At 44.7% G+C, this 18,416-nt stretch overlaps 1 protein-coding gene across 4 annotated transcripts in view; it reads left to right on the top strand.

Moving 5' to 3' along the window:
* Window positions 1–17,863, top strand: part of MYRIP (myosin VIIA and Rab interacting protein) — a 224,722-nt gene extending 206,859 nt beyond the window's left edge. For 3 of the 4 annotated variants that reach the window (XM_019727577.2, XM_019727578.2, XM_019727576.2), the window contains 6 exons: window positions 1,764–1,958; window positions 7,300–7,461; window positions 11,050–11,154; window positions 11,266–11,326; window positions 12,636–12,754; window positions 16,073–17,863. In XM_019727577.2, coding sequence (XP_019583136.2) covers window positions 1,764–1,958; window positions 7,300–7,461; window positions 11,050–11,154; window positions 11,266–11,326; window positions 12,636–12,754; window positions 16,073–16,105 — 675 coding nt within the window. In that variant the 3' untranslated portion in view covers window positions 16,106–17,863. The remainder of the gene's footprint in view (window positions 1–1,763; window positions 1,959–7,299; window positions 7,462–11,049; window positions 11,155–11,265; window positions 11,327–12,635; window positions 12,755–16,072) is intronic. The other variant, XM_074312580.1, reaches the window with a different exon arrangement.
* The last annotated feature ends 553 nt before the right edge of the window (window positions 17,864–18,416 follow it).

Genomic DNA, 18,416 nt, shown 5'->3' with positions numbered 1-18,416 from the left:
CACCCCCTTCTACTGATATCCCAACCCCCCACTTTTTTTCTTTTGGTTTGTAACAAAGTCCCTTGAATCAAAAGGAGTAAAACTGTTGGGTCAGTCAAACAGCTGTTGTGACATAGGCTGGAGAGGAGCCCACTGAGCACGTGTGCCCTAACCTTGGGATGGATTGACAGGTATGAGACCATGTGCCTCAGCATGGAAGCCCAGAGCCAGCTTCTAGGCTGTTGGATGCAGTCACTGACTTGTCACTTAGACACTTTGATTCCCTAGTGAAGTGGGAGGGCTATAGACAACATCCTCAAGTGAGATAAAACCTACAGCAGAATCTACTTGGAGAAACAAACTTTGCAAAATCAAACCATAGCTGTCATTAATATGTTAGCCCAGTACCAAAGGCATTCAAATTCTGTGTTTTCTTGAAACATTTTACTGGTCAAAACAAACAACAAAACAAACAAAAAATATGCGTGTGGGCAATATTTGACTTCCAATTTATAAACCCTGTGATGAGGTAAATAAAATTGATTGTAGATGGAAATCATTACTGCCAAGCAACATTGATCTTCAGCGTATTGGTTGGTGCTATATATGCTCAGATGAACTCAGAGATGCAGATAATTCTTTATGGTTGAAGACCTTCTGCTCCATTAATGACCTATGCCCAGATCTGGACTAATTGTAATTTTGAGCCATGAATGAATGTAAAAGCTAGAAGTGACTTGTGTCAGTTAGGAATATGTTCAGCCACAAAGAGCAGAAAACTTGGCCAGCAGTGGCTTCAACAGATAGGGAATTATTTTTCTCATGTAACAAGATGTTCAGAGGCAGGTGGTAACTCACAGTGGTTGAGTTGATCCACTGGTTGAGCTATCTGGGCACAGGCCCCTTCAGTCTTTCTGATCCACCTGACTTCGAATTTTGGTATTCACCCTCACTTTTGTCATAACTGCACATCTATAATCAAGGAAGGAAGAGGAAGGGAAGGGGAGGAGCATCAGCTGCATCTATTCACCTGGTAGGAAAACAAAAGCTTTTCTGGAAACCCCTCAGTAGGCTTTCCCTTCAGGCTCACTGGTCAGAACTATGTCACATGACTGCCACTAGCAGCAAGGGAGGCGGGAAAATAGAGTATTTTTCTGTTCAGCATCTATGGCAGAGGACAGCAAGGAAGAATGGGCCTGAGAATAGGTGTGTGTGAGCTAACGCACAGTGGCTACCAAGGCACTGCAGAGAAACTCTTTTCCAATACTCTCATTGTACAGACAACCAAACTAAGTTACAGAAATGGGAAGTAGCTTGGCCAAGGTCCCGTAACTAGATGGAGTTAGAGCCAGATCCAGAACCCAGGTCTCCTAACTCGCAGTCCAGAAAACTACCCACTGGTCCACGGCATGGATGTGGTTTGACATCGCCTGTGTCTGAAGCTCCATTAAAGAAGTAGAATACCATCCAGAAAACGAGGTGCTGGATATAAAACTCTCAGCAGTGGGCAGAGGACACAGTAGCTTCCCCTTGACCTCTCCTTCCTCCCTCCCTAAGCATCTGAAATAATTCAGTGTGAGTCACGGAATCTAGGCCAAGTCAAATCTGGCCACCTCTGAGTTTCCCCTGCTGTGTTTGCCTTCTCATTTCTTCAGCTCATTGATGTGTGTGTGTGTTATCATGGAAGTGATCCCACGATGAGCACCCTGACGATGTAGAATTTCCATGTCTTGGTTAATGTGCTGTTCTTGTCTTCTGTCTCCTTCTGTTATTGGACCAAACAGAAGTTTTCTGCTGTTTCTCTCTGCAACATCTCCACAGAAGTGCTGAAAGTCATCAATGCCACGGAGGAGTTGATAGCAGAATCTTCAGGGCCCTGGCAGTTCCCACCTGTCCTACCTGACAGAGAGAAAGGGACATTTCCCCTTGGGACAGACCAAGTGAGACTGGATGAGCAGCTGACTTCCCTGGAAGAAAACGTAAGTCAGCGCCCCATCTAGAGCAAACGTGCAAGAAGCAGCGGATGCAGTCATAACACATCACACAGAGTACAAGGTCACAGACATACCACCACCCTAACAAATACATTCTTGGGAAGGGTCTTAGGCTGGGTTCCCAGAAGCAGATCCTGAGATGAGGGTTTGTGTGCAAGTGATTTATTAGGGAAGTGTTCCCAGGGATGGCTGGTAAGGGAGTGGGGAAAGAAAGGGAGACGGAGGAAATGAGACAAAGGCATGATCTTAGACAAAGAGTACTTTCGACCTGATCCTGCAGGGAGCTCTGGAATATAAGCTGCATCTCAGAGTTGTCCTGCTGGCCCTTCCCCCAGCCAGCAGGCACCTCAGGCTGTCTGCACGCAAGCAGGGTGTCTACAGGGGCCCAACGGCAGTCTTCTGTATAGATTTGAGCTGTTGGGAACACACTGAAGCTTGGGGGGTGGGGTACAGGGAGGTGAGTATACAGAAACTATAACCAGGGTCTGTGGGGATCCAGGTGAAACATCACCAATGCCACAGTAGGAAATGAGGGTGGTTGGCCATAGAACAGAGGTTCCTACAGCTGGTCTGCCCCGCTTCATAGATATGACCTCTGGTAGTAGAGTTTTCTAGCCTTCTGACTTGTGAGAAAAAAAAGAATGTAATAGAATCTTACATATAAATATCCGCAACCGTCGTTAAGTGTATCCGTAAAGATCCTATGAGAATTTTCCAACAACGCAGCCCACAGGTGACACAGAGTGGTGTGGACATTAGCCACTCAGGCCATCGTCACCATCTCCAGTTGGCATAGTCCTGCCCACAAAACTGTATTAAATCAAGTCAGGTGATTCCATCTTTCCAGACCCAGCAGAATCAACCCTGATTTGGGGGTTGCTCTAATGAATGCCATTCTCAGAAATCAGGAACTGTTATTAGAAGAAATGTTTGCTAAAAGTTGAAACAACACATCAAAATGACTTGAAGTTTTTTAAAAAGTCAGTATTTCTCTCACTTTAAAAGTTGAAGAGTCTCTCCCTTTGGATCCCCATTAAACCTAAACAAATGTCTGACTGACCTCTCACCTCACTTTGCCGTCCTTTCTGTTCTGGCTCCCCTTAGATCTGCACCACTGACATTTAGGGTTAGGTGATTCTGTGCCATGAAGGGCTGTCCTGTAGATTGTAGGACATTTAGCAGCACTGCTGGTCTCTACCCAACACTAGATGCCAGGAACAGCACTCTCCTAATTCTGCCAATCAAAAAAATGTCTCCAGACCTTGTCAGATGTTGGAGGGGGACGCTGTGGGGAGACAGGGGCACAGTTCCCCCCAGGTTGGGAACCAAAGTCATAAATTCCTGCAGCACAGGGCCTGCGGCTTCCCTATCTGTAGCCGTGGCCAGAGCCTGACACAGAGGAGGTGCTCAAAGAATGCTTACTGATGTGTGGTCACATCGGATGAATGAAGTGCTTTTTTTTAAAGGAAGACATGTTTTACTTCTAACGTGCAGGGTCTGTGTCCCTTAAGTATGTCATAACACAGTTCTTTCAGAGTTGATAGTCTGAAAATGGCCCCACGCAGAATTGAAAAGGTTAAGATAAAGATACGGTTCCCCAGGAATGGGATGCTGGGGTTTTTTTTGTTTTTGTTTTTGTTTTTTTACAAAGTATGATATCCAAAAAACTAACAATGTGTGAAGTAACGCAAATTTAAATGACAGCGGTCAGTTCTCATGGCACACACACTGAAAGCAAAGAAAGCATGCCTTTCTCTCCCCACCCCCCGAAAAGAGCATGTTGAAAAACGGCCTTGTCCAGTGTTCATTTTGTAAGAGCCTTTGATTGTACAATATGTTTCTTTTCTTGGGTTTGTTAACACTTTCAGTTTGAAATACATCCACTTAACCCACTGATTCAAAATGTCACTAACCCCAGTGGGGACACATGCTGAAAGGCCGGCTGGGGTTTGTCACTCACTGCGCCCCTGTCCATCACCTCTGAGATGCTTCCCCTGTCCCCCAAGAGTTGACCATCTTCTTCCTCCTTCCCTTCCCCCGCTCCAGCTTTTCAAGTTTCACCTCAGGAGAAACTCCATCTATGTTCCTTTGAAGTCTGTGGATTTTTGAGTCAGAGAAGGGGTGACTCTTCTCTTTATCTCTTTAGTTCACCAGATCACAGAGCCTGGGCAGGTGGCTTCGCTCTGTGGTTTCCAGGATGGAATTCATTTGAGTGGCGGGAGAAGGGCACGGCCGATTCTTCAGCTGGCCTCTGGTTGCAGCTGATTTAATTAAACTGTGCCTTTTGTCTGTCTGTTCTGCTGCTCATTCCTCCGCTGCCTTTCTCCTTTGTGCTGGAACCAGGGACCGTCAGAAATAGAAATGGCGACACTTTTTCTCGCCTTCAGAACATCGGCTACTGCAGATCAGGACTGAGATGAAAGAGAACATTTGCTTGAGAATGTTTCGCCTTTAAAAATACCTCTGAAGGCTTCAGAGCTACATGAGATAAAAATGTCACATTCATATGTTGAATCTCCTGTTTTCATAAACTGCCTTGTTCATCCACTTAATTAGAGGAAGGCATGGGGGTTTCAGAATTCCCTTAGTCTCTCGGGTTTGATGCGTCTCACCTGCTGCTGGAGCTCTTGTGTCCTAGAAAGTTGGGGGGGGGGGACCGCGGGCCAGACCCAGCCTCCCCTGCGCACACAATGGGGACCCAGTTCCTTGGATTGAATGCCTGGGTCTCTTGGTGATGCTCTTGCTGAGAGCTGTGAAGCGTAGGATTCTGTTGGACCTGTTGGGGTCTGGCTAGGCGAGGAATTTCAGGAAAGGACGGTTAGCTGAGGTGTGGACAAGGTTAAGGGACGCGGCAGCACCCAGAGAGTAGCAGTAGGAGGAGCGGTCACCACCCCGGGGCAGTGTAGCCCAAGAACGGGAGCCTGGACGAGCGCCCCCTAGTGGTGTCTGTCACCATGGAGCCTAGCAGCTCGGGAGAGAGCAGGGAACAAAGACTGTTTCTTCTCCTGTCTGTGATCTTCTGCTGGTGTTTCCCATTGGCCAAAACCATCCCAGCCAGCAAGGGAGGCTTGGTGATGAAGTTGATACAGGTCAGCCTTGCAGAGAACAGAACAGGGCAGAGAGGGTGAAATATGGATCTAGGGGTCAGCAGAGGGCCCTTAGCGTGACCATTCTCAGACCTGTGGTGTGAATAGTAGGGTCCCACAAGGGCCACCTTGTGAATGTATGCTGGGTTGTGAGTGGGAGGGATGAATCGGCCCCCTCACCCTCCCACCCCCATCTGAGGACCTTCCTCATTCTCATCTTTGCTAAATGACAGAGACAGCCTAGGGTACCCCGTAATTCCCAACCACAGAGGCAGTGGAGGAACTATCCCAGCTTCCCTTTTATCTCTGCCCTGCAACTCTCAGCAGCACCAAATATGCTGGCATGTATTATACAACCAGTGGCTGCAGACAGAGTGGAGCTGCCCCGCCAGGAGCCCAGCTCGGCCGCAGAATCCAGGACCAGGCAGAGGCTGTGGTCCTCCTTCTCAAGGCCCTTGTACAACACCCTCAGCACAGGAGAGGATGTCGTACTTGTCATACCTGTGGGGGTGGTCACGGCCACTCAGGTGGTTCTCTGCCCTCAGAGAACAAGAAAAGAAATACTACCAGTTACTGCCTAACTAAAGTGCATTTCATGGAGGCCAAGTCCAACAAGATGCTCTAAGAGCAAATAAGTTTGAGGACTCTGTATACTCTTTCTAGGAAAATTGAGATTCCTATTAGCACATTCAAGACTCCGAGAAGTCCAGCTTCGTTCCCTTTATTTCAGGGGCTTTGACCACAAAGCCCTTCCTGAATGGCACGGCTACGCTCAGCCCTTGAACCACCTTGAGAAAGGCTAGTTGAACCAGGAGCCAGTTCGTGGGGTCCTAGGCGTCAGTGAGTCGGGTTTGCAGAGGACGTGGATGACCCAGACATGTCCGGGCACAGTTCTCACCAACAGCGGACACGTACTAAGCAAGCACTTCCAGGCTCATGGCTTTCAATGGGTTATTTTTTAAGGCTAGAATAACACTTTCATTAGCTAGCATGGTAACTTTTGTTATTTCAGCCCCGCAACACAGACAATGTCATATCGATCTGTAACCTCAATGACTCTAGCCTCTGGATGTCAAAGTTCAAAATGTAAAATGTCCTAACATCCCAGCTAAGATTCAGTATCACAGTATCACAGGGCAGGGCGGACAGAGGCGTGGAGTCTGGCATCAGCCGTCCCGAGGTCACACCACAGCTCCGCCACTTCCCAGCCGTGAGACCTGGAGAAACCACTGAATCTCTAGGGCACAAGGTTCTCATCTTTAATATGGTGATTAGAAGAGTCCCTCCCTCCATGGCTGCCGTGGGCATTCAATGAGATAAGTCACATGAAGGCGTGGGCTCAGCTCCTGGCTCAGTAAATGTGTGTCGTCGTCATCATCACCCTGGTTGCCATCACTGTCATCCTCCAGTCCTTGTGGCGCCATCACCTTGGCTGTAAGTTCCTGTTCCGCTGGTGTCAGTGCCAAACCGCTGAACCTCCCCTATTGCCAGGAAAGCAGGCTTTTAAGGAACACAAAGTGAAGGATGAACATTCTGGCATGGCTGAGGGCTTGAAGTGCTTTCATACTGCTTTGCCTTGTCAGAGGAGACGGAGGACATTAGCAGAGGCCATGCTGAAGACAAAACCACAAGGAGCTACGGTATCAAGCTGCTGTAGCCGTAAGGTGTGATGACGTTGAGCTTTGTGTGTTCCTGGAAATATCAAGGTTCCAAGGTTCTGAGACCAAAGTTATGTTGGTCAAGTAATGTTTAACCGTTGCCACACTCAAATTATTCCATTCAAATAACAATTCCAAATTTTGTTTCATTGTGCAAAACTAAGTTTATATTTAAAATTATCAAAATAAATTCACCTTTTTTGGGTGTAGCAAAAGTATAATATCCAAACTCAGGACTGTCCTGGCCGTCATTCTCCCCTCCCCTCCCCTCCCTCCCCTTCTTCTCCTCCTCCTCCTCCTCCTCCCCTTCCTCCTCCTCCTCCTCCTCTCTCTCTCTCTCACTCTCTCTCTTTCTGTTCTCAACTTACAAATTGTTTTTCCTTGCAGGAAAGTGGGGTGGGGGGTTGAGGGGGTGGCAAGACCTCATGCCACCATTTAAGTGCAGAGGATGTTTGTACACAGGGGCATTCCCTGTCATTTACCCCCAGAGTTGAGTCTAGTTCTCTCCCATTGCCTTGAGTTACCGAGGTCCCCTGTAACGGCCCCACCAGAACTGAGCTCAAGGCTGTGCCTCCCCTACAGGTGTACCTGGTGGCAGGCACGGTGTACGGACTGGAAGGCCAGCTGAACGAGCTGGAAGATGCTGCCCGCTGCATCCACAGTGGCAGTGACGAGACTGAACTGGCAGATTTGGAGGACCAGGTGGCCACAGCTGCAGCCCAGGTCCATCATGCTGAGCTCCAGGTAAGGCCCCTCCTCTCTGCCCAGATGGGGCCCCACCGGGCAAAAGGCCAGGGCACCGCATCTTCCACAAGAATTGCTTCAAAGCCCTTGTAGCTACCAGTTTATACCCTCGCCAGCACAGTCGCATGGACGTGGTCCTTCAGGGGAGAGTCCAGCAAACCCTCCTTTTTTAAAGTGCTGATTTTCTTTCTCCAACTTATAGCCTTGATAATATATCAGACTTCTCTTTAAAACCTATGCGGCGTTCCTCTTTGACAAATCTCTGCCCCATAGGTAGGCCTCTTTGCTATATAGGTTCCCATTCCACCCCAAGGCCCCCTTCCCTAACCTTTATCACACTGTTGGTTATCTATTGAATGCCAGTTTCCCCCACTACAGACCAAAAGCTCCGCGAGCACAGGGCTGTAGCTGTCTGGCTTACTACAGTAACTCCAGTGCCTGGCGCGATACCTGACGCAGGTGTGGCACTCAGTAAAAATGGAAAACAAATAAAAGTGGGAGAAATAAATGAAAATTGGAAGCATAGCTTTCTCAGACCAACATTGTGCGTGATTTACGTACTGTTTCTTCAGCACTGATCACTGTGAGCGATAACTTTGTGAAGAGGCCTGCTTGCCGTTTTCACACACAGTCCTTTGGGCTCTGACTCTGGATCAGAATTGACCATGGACTAAGCCACCGATTCTCAAACTGGGGTCCATGGAGATATACTGAGGAACCCATGAGAAATGCTGGTCTCAGCAGCACAAGCTCAGTGTCGACCCCTGGGCCCTGCATCTTAGACCTGCCCAATTGAGGGCAATAGAAACACCTCTGGAGAGAGCTGACAATCTTGGGTGATGATTATTTTTTTCTTTTTAAGAAAACTTTGTATTATGGAAATTTCCAACTGATGATTTTTTTTTCAAATAAATATTTTCATTGTAAATAGTCAAAAATCACAACCACCACTGACATCATTAAGCTCTCCTAAGAATGCGTGGGCACCAAGTCTCCACTCCATGGATGGGTTAATGCTGCACGCTAGGAATGGTCTTATTGGCTCTGTTGGCTATTTATTATCAGCCAGAATGGCTGAAGAGCACTTCTTCTCAAATAAAAATAATTTTCCATAAATGCCACCCAACATTTAATCAATGAATAGTCAAAGTCATATAAAGATATAAAGTAGAATCAAATCATTTGTTTTCTGGGGGTACATTTTGCAATACTTATAAATATTTCTTGAATGGTATAGAAGGAAGAAATATTATTTATGTGTGTTTGAGAAGGTTTTGTTGGAATAATTAGTAATTCCTGCTTCCAAATTTGTATAGGCTTAAATTATTAGAGCTCTGTTTTATGGCAGAAGATCCTGGAGTCCAAAGTGTCTGTTTTTCATATGTTTGAATGTACCTACTAACTTACTACTTATTTTAGAATATTACAATAATGTTATCAATATACCTAATGTTCAGTGGGCCGTCCTTTATGCCAGGAGTTGCCCTAGGGATGCTGTCCATTGCACCATGCAGGGTCATCTCTGTGAGCATTCCTGGGGACAGTCTCTCTTAACTGTTAGTATCAGGGAAAGCTCTTCTTCTGAGTACTTGGCCCTTATCTTGTGGGCATAGGGTCCTACACGGATCTCTTTGCTTTGCCTCCCAGGAAACTCAGAGCTGAATTGGCCATCCTCTTCTGTCAAGTGTAAGGGTCATTGCGCATGCAGTCTTTGGATAAAGAGGGATAAAACTAGATGGATGGATGGATGATAGATGATAGATAGATAGATAGATAGATAGATAGATAGATAGACAGACAAAATATAGGTAAAATTAGCCCTTAGTGGTCTCTTTTCCTCTCTCTCTTTTTCCTTTACCCTATGCACTAAAACTTGAAAAATCAACCCCTTCTTATTCCAGAGCCTGACAGTCAGACAAATCAGGAGGTCAGCATCTTGTTCTCCCCACGGACCTGTCTCCCAGGGCTGCCTGAGCAAGGCCTTCGATCAAAACTACTTCCAGAAAAGAATGTGGGCATCTAATCCACACCAGTAGCAAACAACTGATAACAGTGTAGCCTGCGATCTTTCTCAGAGTCTCGCACAATTTATTGGACTATAAACCAAATGAATGCAGCTCTCAGTGTGAAATTTGAGGAGTTAGAACAGGAAGGCACCTGGGGGCTGGGGAGCGGCAGGGGTGCACAGTGGCCCCTTCCAGGGGCTGCTACTGGGCAGCTGTCCGTGCCTTCTTCCACCAGCTGCCACAGTCTTGATCTTACCTACCCCCTCTTCCTTGTCTGACCAAGACCACCACTCTTTGGGGATAGGGGGATCATCTCCCATATCTGCTGACTTTTCAGTCCTCTCTGCACTTCCCGTAGTGCCTATCCCAGGAGGCTTTGTCCAAAGAAGCCATCAGTACATGACAGCAGACTTAGAGCTGGTCCTGAGCAGCACAAAATAGTTGAGGGATGGCGAGGCAATGGAGACCTCGGGGTGGAGCACACACATTGGCTGCTGGGCCTGCTTTCAGCTTACTTGTTTTATGCCCCCGCACCACTCCGTCTGCACCATCTCAGCATGACAGCTGTGATCCCCGCTCCTTCCTCAACTCTGCCAGCCTTCTCCTGCCTCTTCCAGTGTCCCCCACTCCAGCCTTGGCAAGGCCTCCGAGAAGGGGGCAAAGTGGCAAGAGCATGATCACTGGCATCAATTCCAAGGTCTGCACCAGACCAGCTGTGAGATGTGGGGTATATTACTTTTCCTTCTGAGCCACAGTTTCCTCATCTATAAAACCAAGAGAATGGTACCTAGGTCACCAGATAATGAAGGAATTCATGAACGAAGCATGAATGAGCTCATGTACATGCACAGCACTGAGCACGGTGACTTGGCATGGCCCTTAGTAATGCGCTTTTCTAAGAACAGGGACTATGTCTTCTTCATCCCTGGGACAGGGATGGACCAGGGATCTTTCTGGGCACTGAGTGGGCTCTTGCCCTCTATATGTGTTTTAAGACACTGTTGGAAGGAAATCTGAGCTCCTTCTGACCTTCCAGTGTTACACTTAAGGAAACTGATACCCAGAGAGAAGAAGGAGTTTCTCAAGGCCACTTGGCCTCTTAATAGAGGAAATGAACTTGAACCAGGGGTTGCTCAGCCTCCCTCCTAAGACCTGGTGCTGTGGTTTGGGATTCACATGTCATGGAAGAATGAAGCAGGACCCGTAAATCATACTCGCCTTACAAAGCTCACATCAGGTATTGCCTCCCATGCAAGCCTTCCCCGACCACCTCTCCCTGTGCTGAGCCTGATGGCCCCGGGACAGGGTTCCCGCTGTGCCCTAGGCTCCCATTTATCCCTAGAGATACTCTGACATGGGTGACATGCTGTAGAGCTACCAACTAGACATTTAAATGGACGAAGAAGGGCCTGTGTTTTATTTCCTCGCTACAGCATTCGATAGAGAAGTGCTTGGTAGAAGCTGAATGAAGGAGTGAGCGTACATCACAGCAGATTTGTTCTTTATAGGTTCATAATGCTTTTAACAAAGACTCCCCTCCTGTGCTCTCTCCCTACTGATTCTGTCTTTCTGCTGCATGAAGATCTCTGACATTGAGAGCCGGATCTCAGCCCTGACCATTGCAGGATTAAACATAGCGCCCTGTGTGCGTCTCACACGAAAACGAGATCAGAAGCAAAGAAACCAGGTGCGTCCCTCCCTCACTCCCGTTGTGGGAATTTTGCACAGCCTGGAAATTTTAGAAGATAAACTATTTTCGGCTTTGAGAGGTGTGTTGATTGCTGCGTTCTCTTTGTAGGTACAAACTATAGACACATCGAGGCAGCAGAGGAGGAAACTGCCCGCGCCACCAGTGAAAGGTATGCTTAATTAAAACCACGGAGCGGCCGGAGAATTAAACCTGATTCATTTACTTTGAGTAACTCCCAGGTCTGAGTTTGAGGACCAGATCTGCTGGGGAGTTCTCACCCAGAATCGCTCCTGGGGAGAGTCTGTCTTCACTGTATCCCCCCAAGAAGCAGACCCCGGAACAAGGATGTGAGCGCAAGTAGTTTATTTAGGAGGTAGTTCCAAGAAGCACTGGTGGGAAAGAGAGAAATGATTCAGGGAAGGAAGTGAAGCCAATACGAGGTGCTAAATAGGGCTGGGAATTTCTGGGAGACAGTATTGACTGACTGCACTGCAGTTTCCTGCCCAAAGAGTAAGAAGGTGAGGTATTTCAGCTCTCATCCATCATGGCCCAAGGTTCCTCCTGTGGGGTACTTCTGACCTGCCCCATGCATGGGCAACAGAGTGGCAGTGCTTGCAGTAGGATGCTGTCAGAATATGCTGGCAGAGTGACTGTCAGGGAGATATGGGCAGGGCACCCAAAGCATCTAACAGAGTGCCCACCCTAGAAGGGATGTCGGTGATGCCAGTTGCATCACCCTTATCCTGGGTCTTTTCAGTGATTTCCCTGGATTTGGAAGCTACATCATGGTGATGCCAAACTAGAAATTTAGATCCACACATTAGAAGAGTAGAAAGTCAGAAGATACCTACGTGAATCTTGGTTCTACCGTGTAATGTTCAATAGACATTTATTGAATGCCTACTTTACATTCCACAAACACCTATACAATCAAAATTTATTACAGATTCATGATACCCTATTTGAAACCCTTGGGTCACTCTGTGTTTCAGAATTTCCTGAGCATTAGAAAGGTGATATTGTGTATTTCATAAGAGCCCCTCCCCCCTCGTGTCTGGGGCAGCATCTGATAAACAATCAGTATTCTTGCAGGAAAACACGAGACTGTTCCCACTCGGTGGGATGGAGAGGACTTGAAATGGCCACACATCAGACCATGTTGGCTGCAAAGTTATAAATGTGAAGTTATAAATGCGAAGTTTTTAAAGCTTTTTCTATTTCAGAATTGCAAATGAGAATTTATGGGCTATATTGGATTATCTCCAAGCAACCTTTACCCAGAAAGCCACTAATGATTAATTTATTTCATTCATTGTAAAAGTAAACACAAAACAAAAAGATTCCACAGTCAGACATGTGGACCAGAATGAGATTCCCAGTCTAGAACAAAAATCTGGGTAATCTGGACGCCTGGTCGTTCTTCCTTAACAATCAGTCCAGCTTCTAGGTAACACCTATTCCCATTTGTTTCCTTTTAGCTGAAAAAATGGAGGCATCTTCAGTGACTACCATTAAAACATTCAACCGCAACTTCATTCTCCAAGGCTCCTCGACAAACAGAGCTAAAGAAAGGAAAAACACCTCCAAGGATTTGACAGTAAGTGTCATCTCTGTCCCAATGCCCATCACTTTCACTGTAGAGGGTCCCTCCATTCTATAGTCCTTCTTTCTATAGCTTCCCGCTCGGAGCCCCAAGTAGCATCCTTCCCGCAGGGTCTCGTGGTCTGTCGGTTGGGGGTGGTGGAGATCTAAAAGCAGTAATGAACACCCTGCCTGCATTTGCCATCCTCCACTATCTCTCCAGCTCCTTGCAGGGACCAGGTTTGATACAAGAGAAATAAAAACACATACACAGGAATGTAAAATCTGGTTGAGGTGTAAGAGTTTGTATTCTGTTTTTAGATCATATTCACTCTTCCTTAAATTTCCTGTCAGCCATTTCTTACTTGTGTTCCCGAAAAAAGTCAGCAGCTGCCCCTAAAGGAGGCAAAGGAAGGACAGACGATACTCTGCACGAACTCTAGCGGGCATAGGGTTGTTTGGGTAAATACCACCACGTGTTTCGGCATGTTGGCAGATGCTGGGGACTGCTGATGTGGGAGGAGGTGATCCAGCTAAACTGCCTCAGTGGTACGACTCGGCTCAAGGCAGACGGCATCTTGGGGGACAAGATGAAAGCAAGGACAGACTTACTCCATTGCCTTTCACGCCTCACCTGTCACTCCTTTCCCCTTCTTCTTTTTCTTTGTCCCTGTCTGTCTCCAGAAGCACCAGGGAATGGCATAATGGTGGGCATGCTGCTTTGAATTACAAGTGACTGCATCTATTAGACACCATAGAGCCACGGCAACACCTCTGCCCGTTGTCTTTCCTTCATTGGTCAGCCGTTACCCCTGACCTTTCAAAGTCCAATTACCTTGCTCCTGTCCATTACTTCAAAGAGCGAAAGAGATTCATTATTGCACTAAAGGGCCAGACCATGAGGGCCAGGGAGGGAATCTGTTATAAATCAGATAGTTAAAAATAAATGATGTTTCGTAGAGCTAGAATATAGATCGGTGGTTGCCAGAGGCTTTGGGAATGGGGAATAGGAAGAAACTGCTCAGTGGTTAAGAGGTTTTCTATACAGTGATGGAAATGTTTGAAACTACAGAGAAGCAGTGGTGGCACAACATTGTGAATGGACTAAATGCCCCTGAATCATTCACTCCAAAATGGTTCATTTTGTGGTATGTGAATTTCACCTCACTAAATTATTTAAAAAAAAATAAATTACCTTTAAATAACACAGCACGCTTAAAAATGAAAGAACAGACAATATTTACTAAAGAAATACAAACAAAAAAGGACAAAAATATTACTTTCCAACAAAGTAGAATTCAAGCCAAGAAGCATTTAGCAAAAACAAGACAGGAGGGTGTTTTAATTTTGATAAAGGAAAATAGTCACTCATGAGCCTTTCTTGACTTGGCAAACAATAGAGCAATACAATTTATTGTGCCATAGTTGGGGACTTTAAAATTCCCTTAATTAAGATGTGTATCTAACTTTATACTTTACAGAGGATTCACTTTCTTTCCAACCATCAATGGACCGTTTATAAAAACTGATTTTATACCAGCTACAAAGGAAACCTCAATCAATTCCAAAACGTAGAAAGTATAAAACTACCTTCAGTGACCCCAATGCCAAAAATCATCTAGAATGGCACACTGTTCCATAGAACTTTCTGAAATGATGGAAATGCTGTATATTTGGAGTGCCCGATATGGTAGCCACATGTAGCTATTGAACACTTAAATATGGCCTTGGAGGAACTGATTTTTAAATTTTTATTTAATTTTAATTAATCTTAATGTAAATAGCTACACGTAGCTACAGTTTATAAATCGCCACAATGTATAAATAGCTGTAGTAACTGTAGTAACTACCGCATTGGACAGGGCAAATCTAGAAAATTAGAACAAAAGTTAAAATAAGCAGAAACCCTACTTGCATTTATAAAGCACATGCGCCCACATACACAACTATACATATATAGAAATGCACACTCACACATTTCCAAGGAACTATGAATTAGTCAATTCTATCAATTAGTCAAATTCATTGTATTAAATATTTTATTTGCTAGTAAAGAAGAAGCAAAACTAATGAGCTAAACATTGAATTCCAGACAAAAAAGATAAATGCAGAAACCAGTTCATTAAAACCAGAAAATTGTAGACATGATCATAAATCCAAGAGTTTGTTCTTTGGCAACATAGAAAATAGAAAAATGCTGTAAGTCCAATCAACAAAAAATAAAAGTAAGAGATTATAATAGAGATAAAAAATTTCTTATTTAAATATGTAATTGGATGTAAATCTTAAGTCTTAATTTGAATCAAATCAGAATATTAGTAAAAAGTGGCTTAAGAAATAAAATTTTTAAATTCATTAAACCTTCAAAAAAGGATTCTCTGGCCCAGTGGTTTTGCTGATAACTTTTTAAGGAACAGTTAATTCCCAGACAAAATAAAATGTTCCAGAGCGTTAAAAAAAGAAAAGAAAACTAAAAGATTCCTGTTAGAAAGTGACTATAGTGCCAGCTGCCACAGCCTGACATGGCTGGTAAGTGTGCACACAAACCCCATGTCCACTCACAGCCAGGCACACGCAGACACACAAACCACGCACCAGGTGTACTTCCTCAGAGAGGTGAAGCGTACTAAATAAAATCTTAGCAAATTAAACACAGCAGTAGCTTAAGTACTAAATCACCAGGTAAAAGTCACAGGAACGCCAGGGTACCTTTACTATCGAGATGCTGATGAATCACTCCCACCAATAGTTCAATAAGGAAAGTCGTTTCTCAAATTAATTTATCGTTTCATGCAATTCTCATAAAAATCTCAACGGGACTTCTTTAAAGTTCACATCGGAATAAATCAGAAAGAATAGACAAAAGCATTTTGCAAAGTTGGGATGATCTTCCTGCCGGATGTTAGAACAAATTAAAAGCTGTAAAGACATTGATGATGAATGGAATAGAACAGAAAGCTCAGCTACAGATTCAGGCACATATGAAAACATGTTATATGATTTTTTTTTAAAACATTAGGAACTAGTAGAGAAACGGTATAGATTATTTTAAAAAACAAAAACAGCACTTGCTTGGGAAACTGGCCAAGGGGGTAGCAGTGGGAAGGGAATCCATCTGTCCTATTCCATGTACCACAATACATTACAGATGGATTCAGATGCACAGGTAAAAAAAAAAAAAAGCATCACTTTTTAAATATGGTGAAATATTTATCTGGTCAATGAGCATGAATGCCTTTCATGATATTTTTTTAAAAAAAGTGGTAGATGTTTTTAATGGCGTGTCCTCGCTTTTGCCAAGTGGCCGATGACGGTGCTGGTTGTGTCGCCCCAGGAGCCCACTCTGGAGTCGGCTGTGATGTATTAACGCCATGGAACTCCACTGCCAGTGACCCCACTGCCTCCGGCCGTACACGACAGTGCCTTGACCCAACAGCCATTGAATACTGTACGGATTTCCACCTGAGGAGGGAGTCTGGGGAGGCCGGTGCAGCAACGCAAGGGCTGTCCTGATACCTCCCCAGAAAGCAGTCCCAGACTTCAGCGTGGAGGTCCCGCCCACTCTCTGCCTGAGGCTCCCCGGGGATCCAAGACAGAGAAAACCACCACGCTGGCTTCCAGCAGCAGCGCTCCACATCCAAATGATGCATCATTTCCCTGTTCGCTTTGCTACTGTGTGTCATCTTTACTGTCTTTTTTTTTTTTTCATCCTTTTGATTCAACTAGAATGACATGACAACAATTTGTCCAAAGGAAAATGCTTGGGGTGGAGGGAAGGGAGATGGTATGATTTAATTCATCCTCGATTCTTATTAATCTCTCACAAGCGTCTTTGTCTTGCAAATGCTAAGGTGCAAATGACCTTGTAGTGAGTACTAGGGACTGTCAAATTTGGGGAGTGCTCAGCCATCCAGGGTGTAGGTCCCCCTTCAGCCACCTCCTTTCTGCTAAGCTCCCAGCCCACCGCACCACCAATCATTCCCATTGCTTTGCAATCACAAGCCCCAGACTGGGAAGCTCTGACTCCCCGTGCCATGCCCAGGTCCATCTGAAACAATGGCTCATCGAGAATTTAGGTTCTTCCTTGGGCTTACTACCCACTCTGAAGGGGAGAGGGGCTTGAGAAAGCCCAGCCTTGGTTTAACCTGAGGGCAATATCCAGAACCAAGGCGATGTGGGTAGCAGTGATCCCATCTAAATAAGATTTAGGAACATGGATTATCGCAGACTATAACCACATGAGAACTTGTTATCCTTCAAAATTTATTTCCCAATATCTATCCAGCAAAAGTAGTAAAATGACCTTCAAGACAAAACAAAAAACGAAAAAATGGTTAAGGAACAGCCTTTGAAAACTTTACAGGTATGAAAAAGCAAAGACAAACTGTAAATTTAATGGACACAAGAGTTGACACTAACTCCACGTTTCCGGTCTCAAATGCATGACTTGAGTGTGTTTACAAAAGCAAATGGAACTGGAATTTCACTCAGTTAATTGAGCATTTGTAACCTTTTTTATTTGCTCTTGGTACATATTCTGAATCTGAAGAAAAAGGCAAAGACAGGAGGCAAGGGAATAGTATGACTGATGTTTATTTTCATTTTAATCCTTACAGCAACCCTATTCAGTAAGTATTCCCATATTTCAGGTTTGGAAACTGAGAGCCAGTGAGACTAATTCTCCAAAGGCACACCTTTAAGCTAAGTATAGTTAAAATGGCTCACAAGAGCCTCAGTCTGTGTTATTTTCAATGTTGACGTTCTTTTGCTGCTCAGCACACTCCCAGAACTGATTTGCTGCTGAAATAAGTGTTATGATCCATTCCTGATGGGGGTCTACATATCGTCCAAGAATGCTTCTTGCTGATGCTGTGTATGTGTTATCCAACAGAAACGATGCCTTTGAAAGAAAGTAAGTCTTTGGCTTTGTGTTCTGTTGGTGTGATTCAAAGCAAACAAATACAAATTTGAAAAACACAACAAAAGCGACCTGAATTCCAATTGAACGTTTCCTTTAAGAGGCATGAAAAGCAACTATTGTTGTGTTACAGTGTTAAAATATTCAGTTTTCCTTCACAAAAATGTGTACTGTGTAAGCCTTGCAAAAAAAAAAAAAAAAAAAAAAGCCTGCTCTATGGCATTTGAATTTTTTATAAAGGTTTCCTTGTGCCAAATAAGTGCAAAGATTTAATTTACTATTAAAAATCATAAGCATATGTTATAATTCCAGAAGAATTATTTTGTCATCAAGTGATTTTGATCTCCAGTGTCAATATTTATATTTAGATTAATTTTTATAAATGAAAATATTTTAATGGTTTAAGAAAATGAGGACAGTGGGACCATATCTTTGATGACTTCTGAAAGTTATGCCTGCCTTCCTGTTATATGCCCATTGCCAAGAATTACTGTCAAGAGAAATGATAAAGAAGTAAAAGTCATTTATGAAAATAATGTTTGTGGGTATGTGGTTTTTTGGCGTTTTGTTTGTTTGTTTGTTTGTTTGTTTTTTTGTTTTGGTTAGGAAAGTCTAGGAGTGAAGAGGCGATAAGAAGAGAACTCCATGGTTAGTCACTGGAGGGGCCAAGATTTAAAACCACTGTTTCCCCAGGACCCGTGGTCCTTTCAGGGATACCACTCACCTCTCCATCGCTGGTTCTCCTGAGAACAGAATTTAG

The sequence above is a fragment of the Rhinolophus sinicus genome, linkage group LG10 (genome assembly GCF_036562045.2).
Source record: "Rhinolophus sinicus isolate RSC01 linkage group LG10, ASM3656204v1, whole genome shotgun sequence".
Taxonomy (NCBI): Eukaryota; Metazoa; Chordata; class Mammalia; order Chiroptera; family Rhinolophidae; genus Rhinolophus; species Rhinolophus sinicus.
The sequence above is the reverse complement of the archived record's forward strand: the minus strand, read 5'-3'. Positions and strand labels throughout refer to the sequence as shown.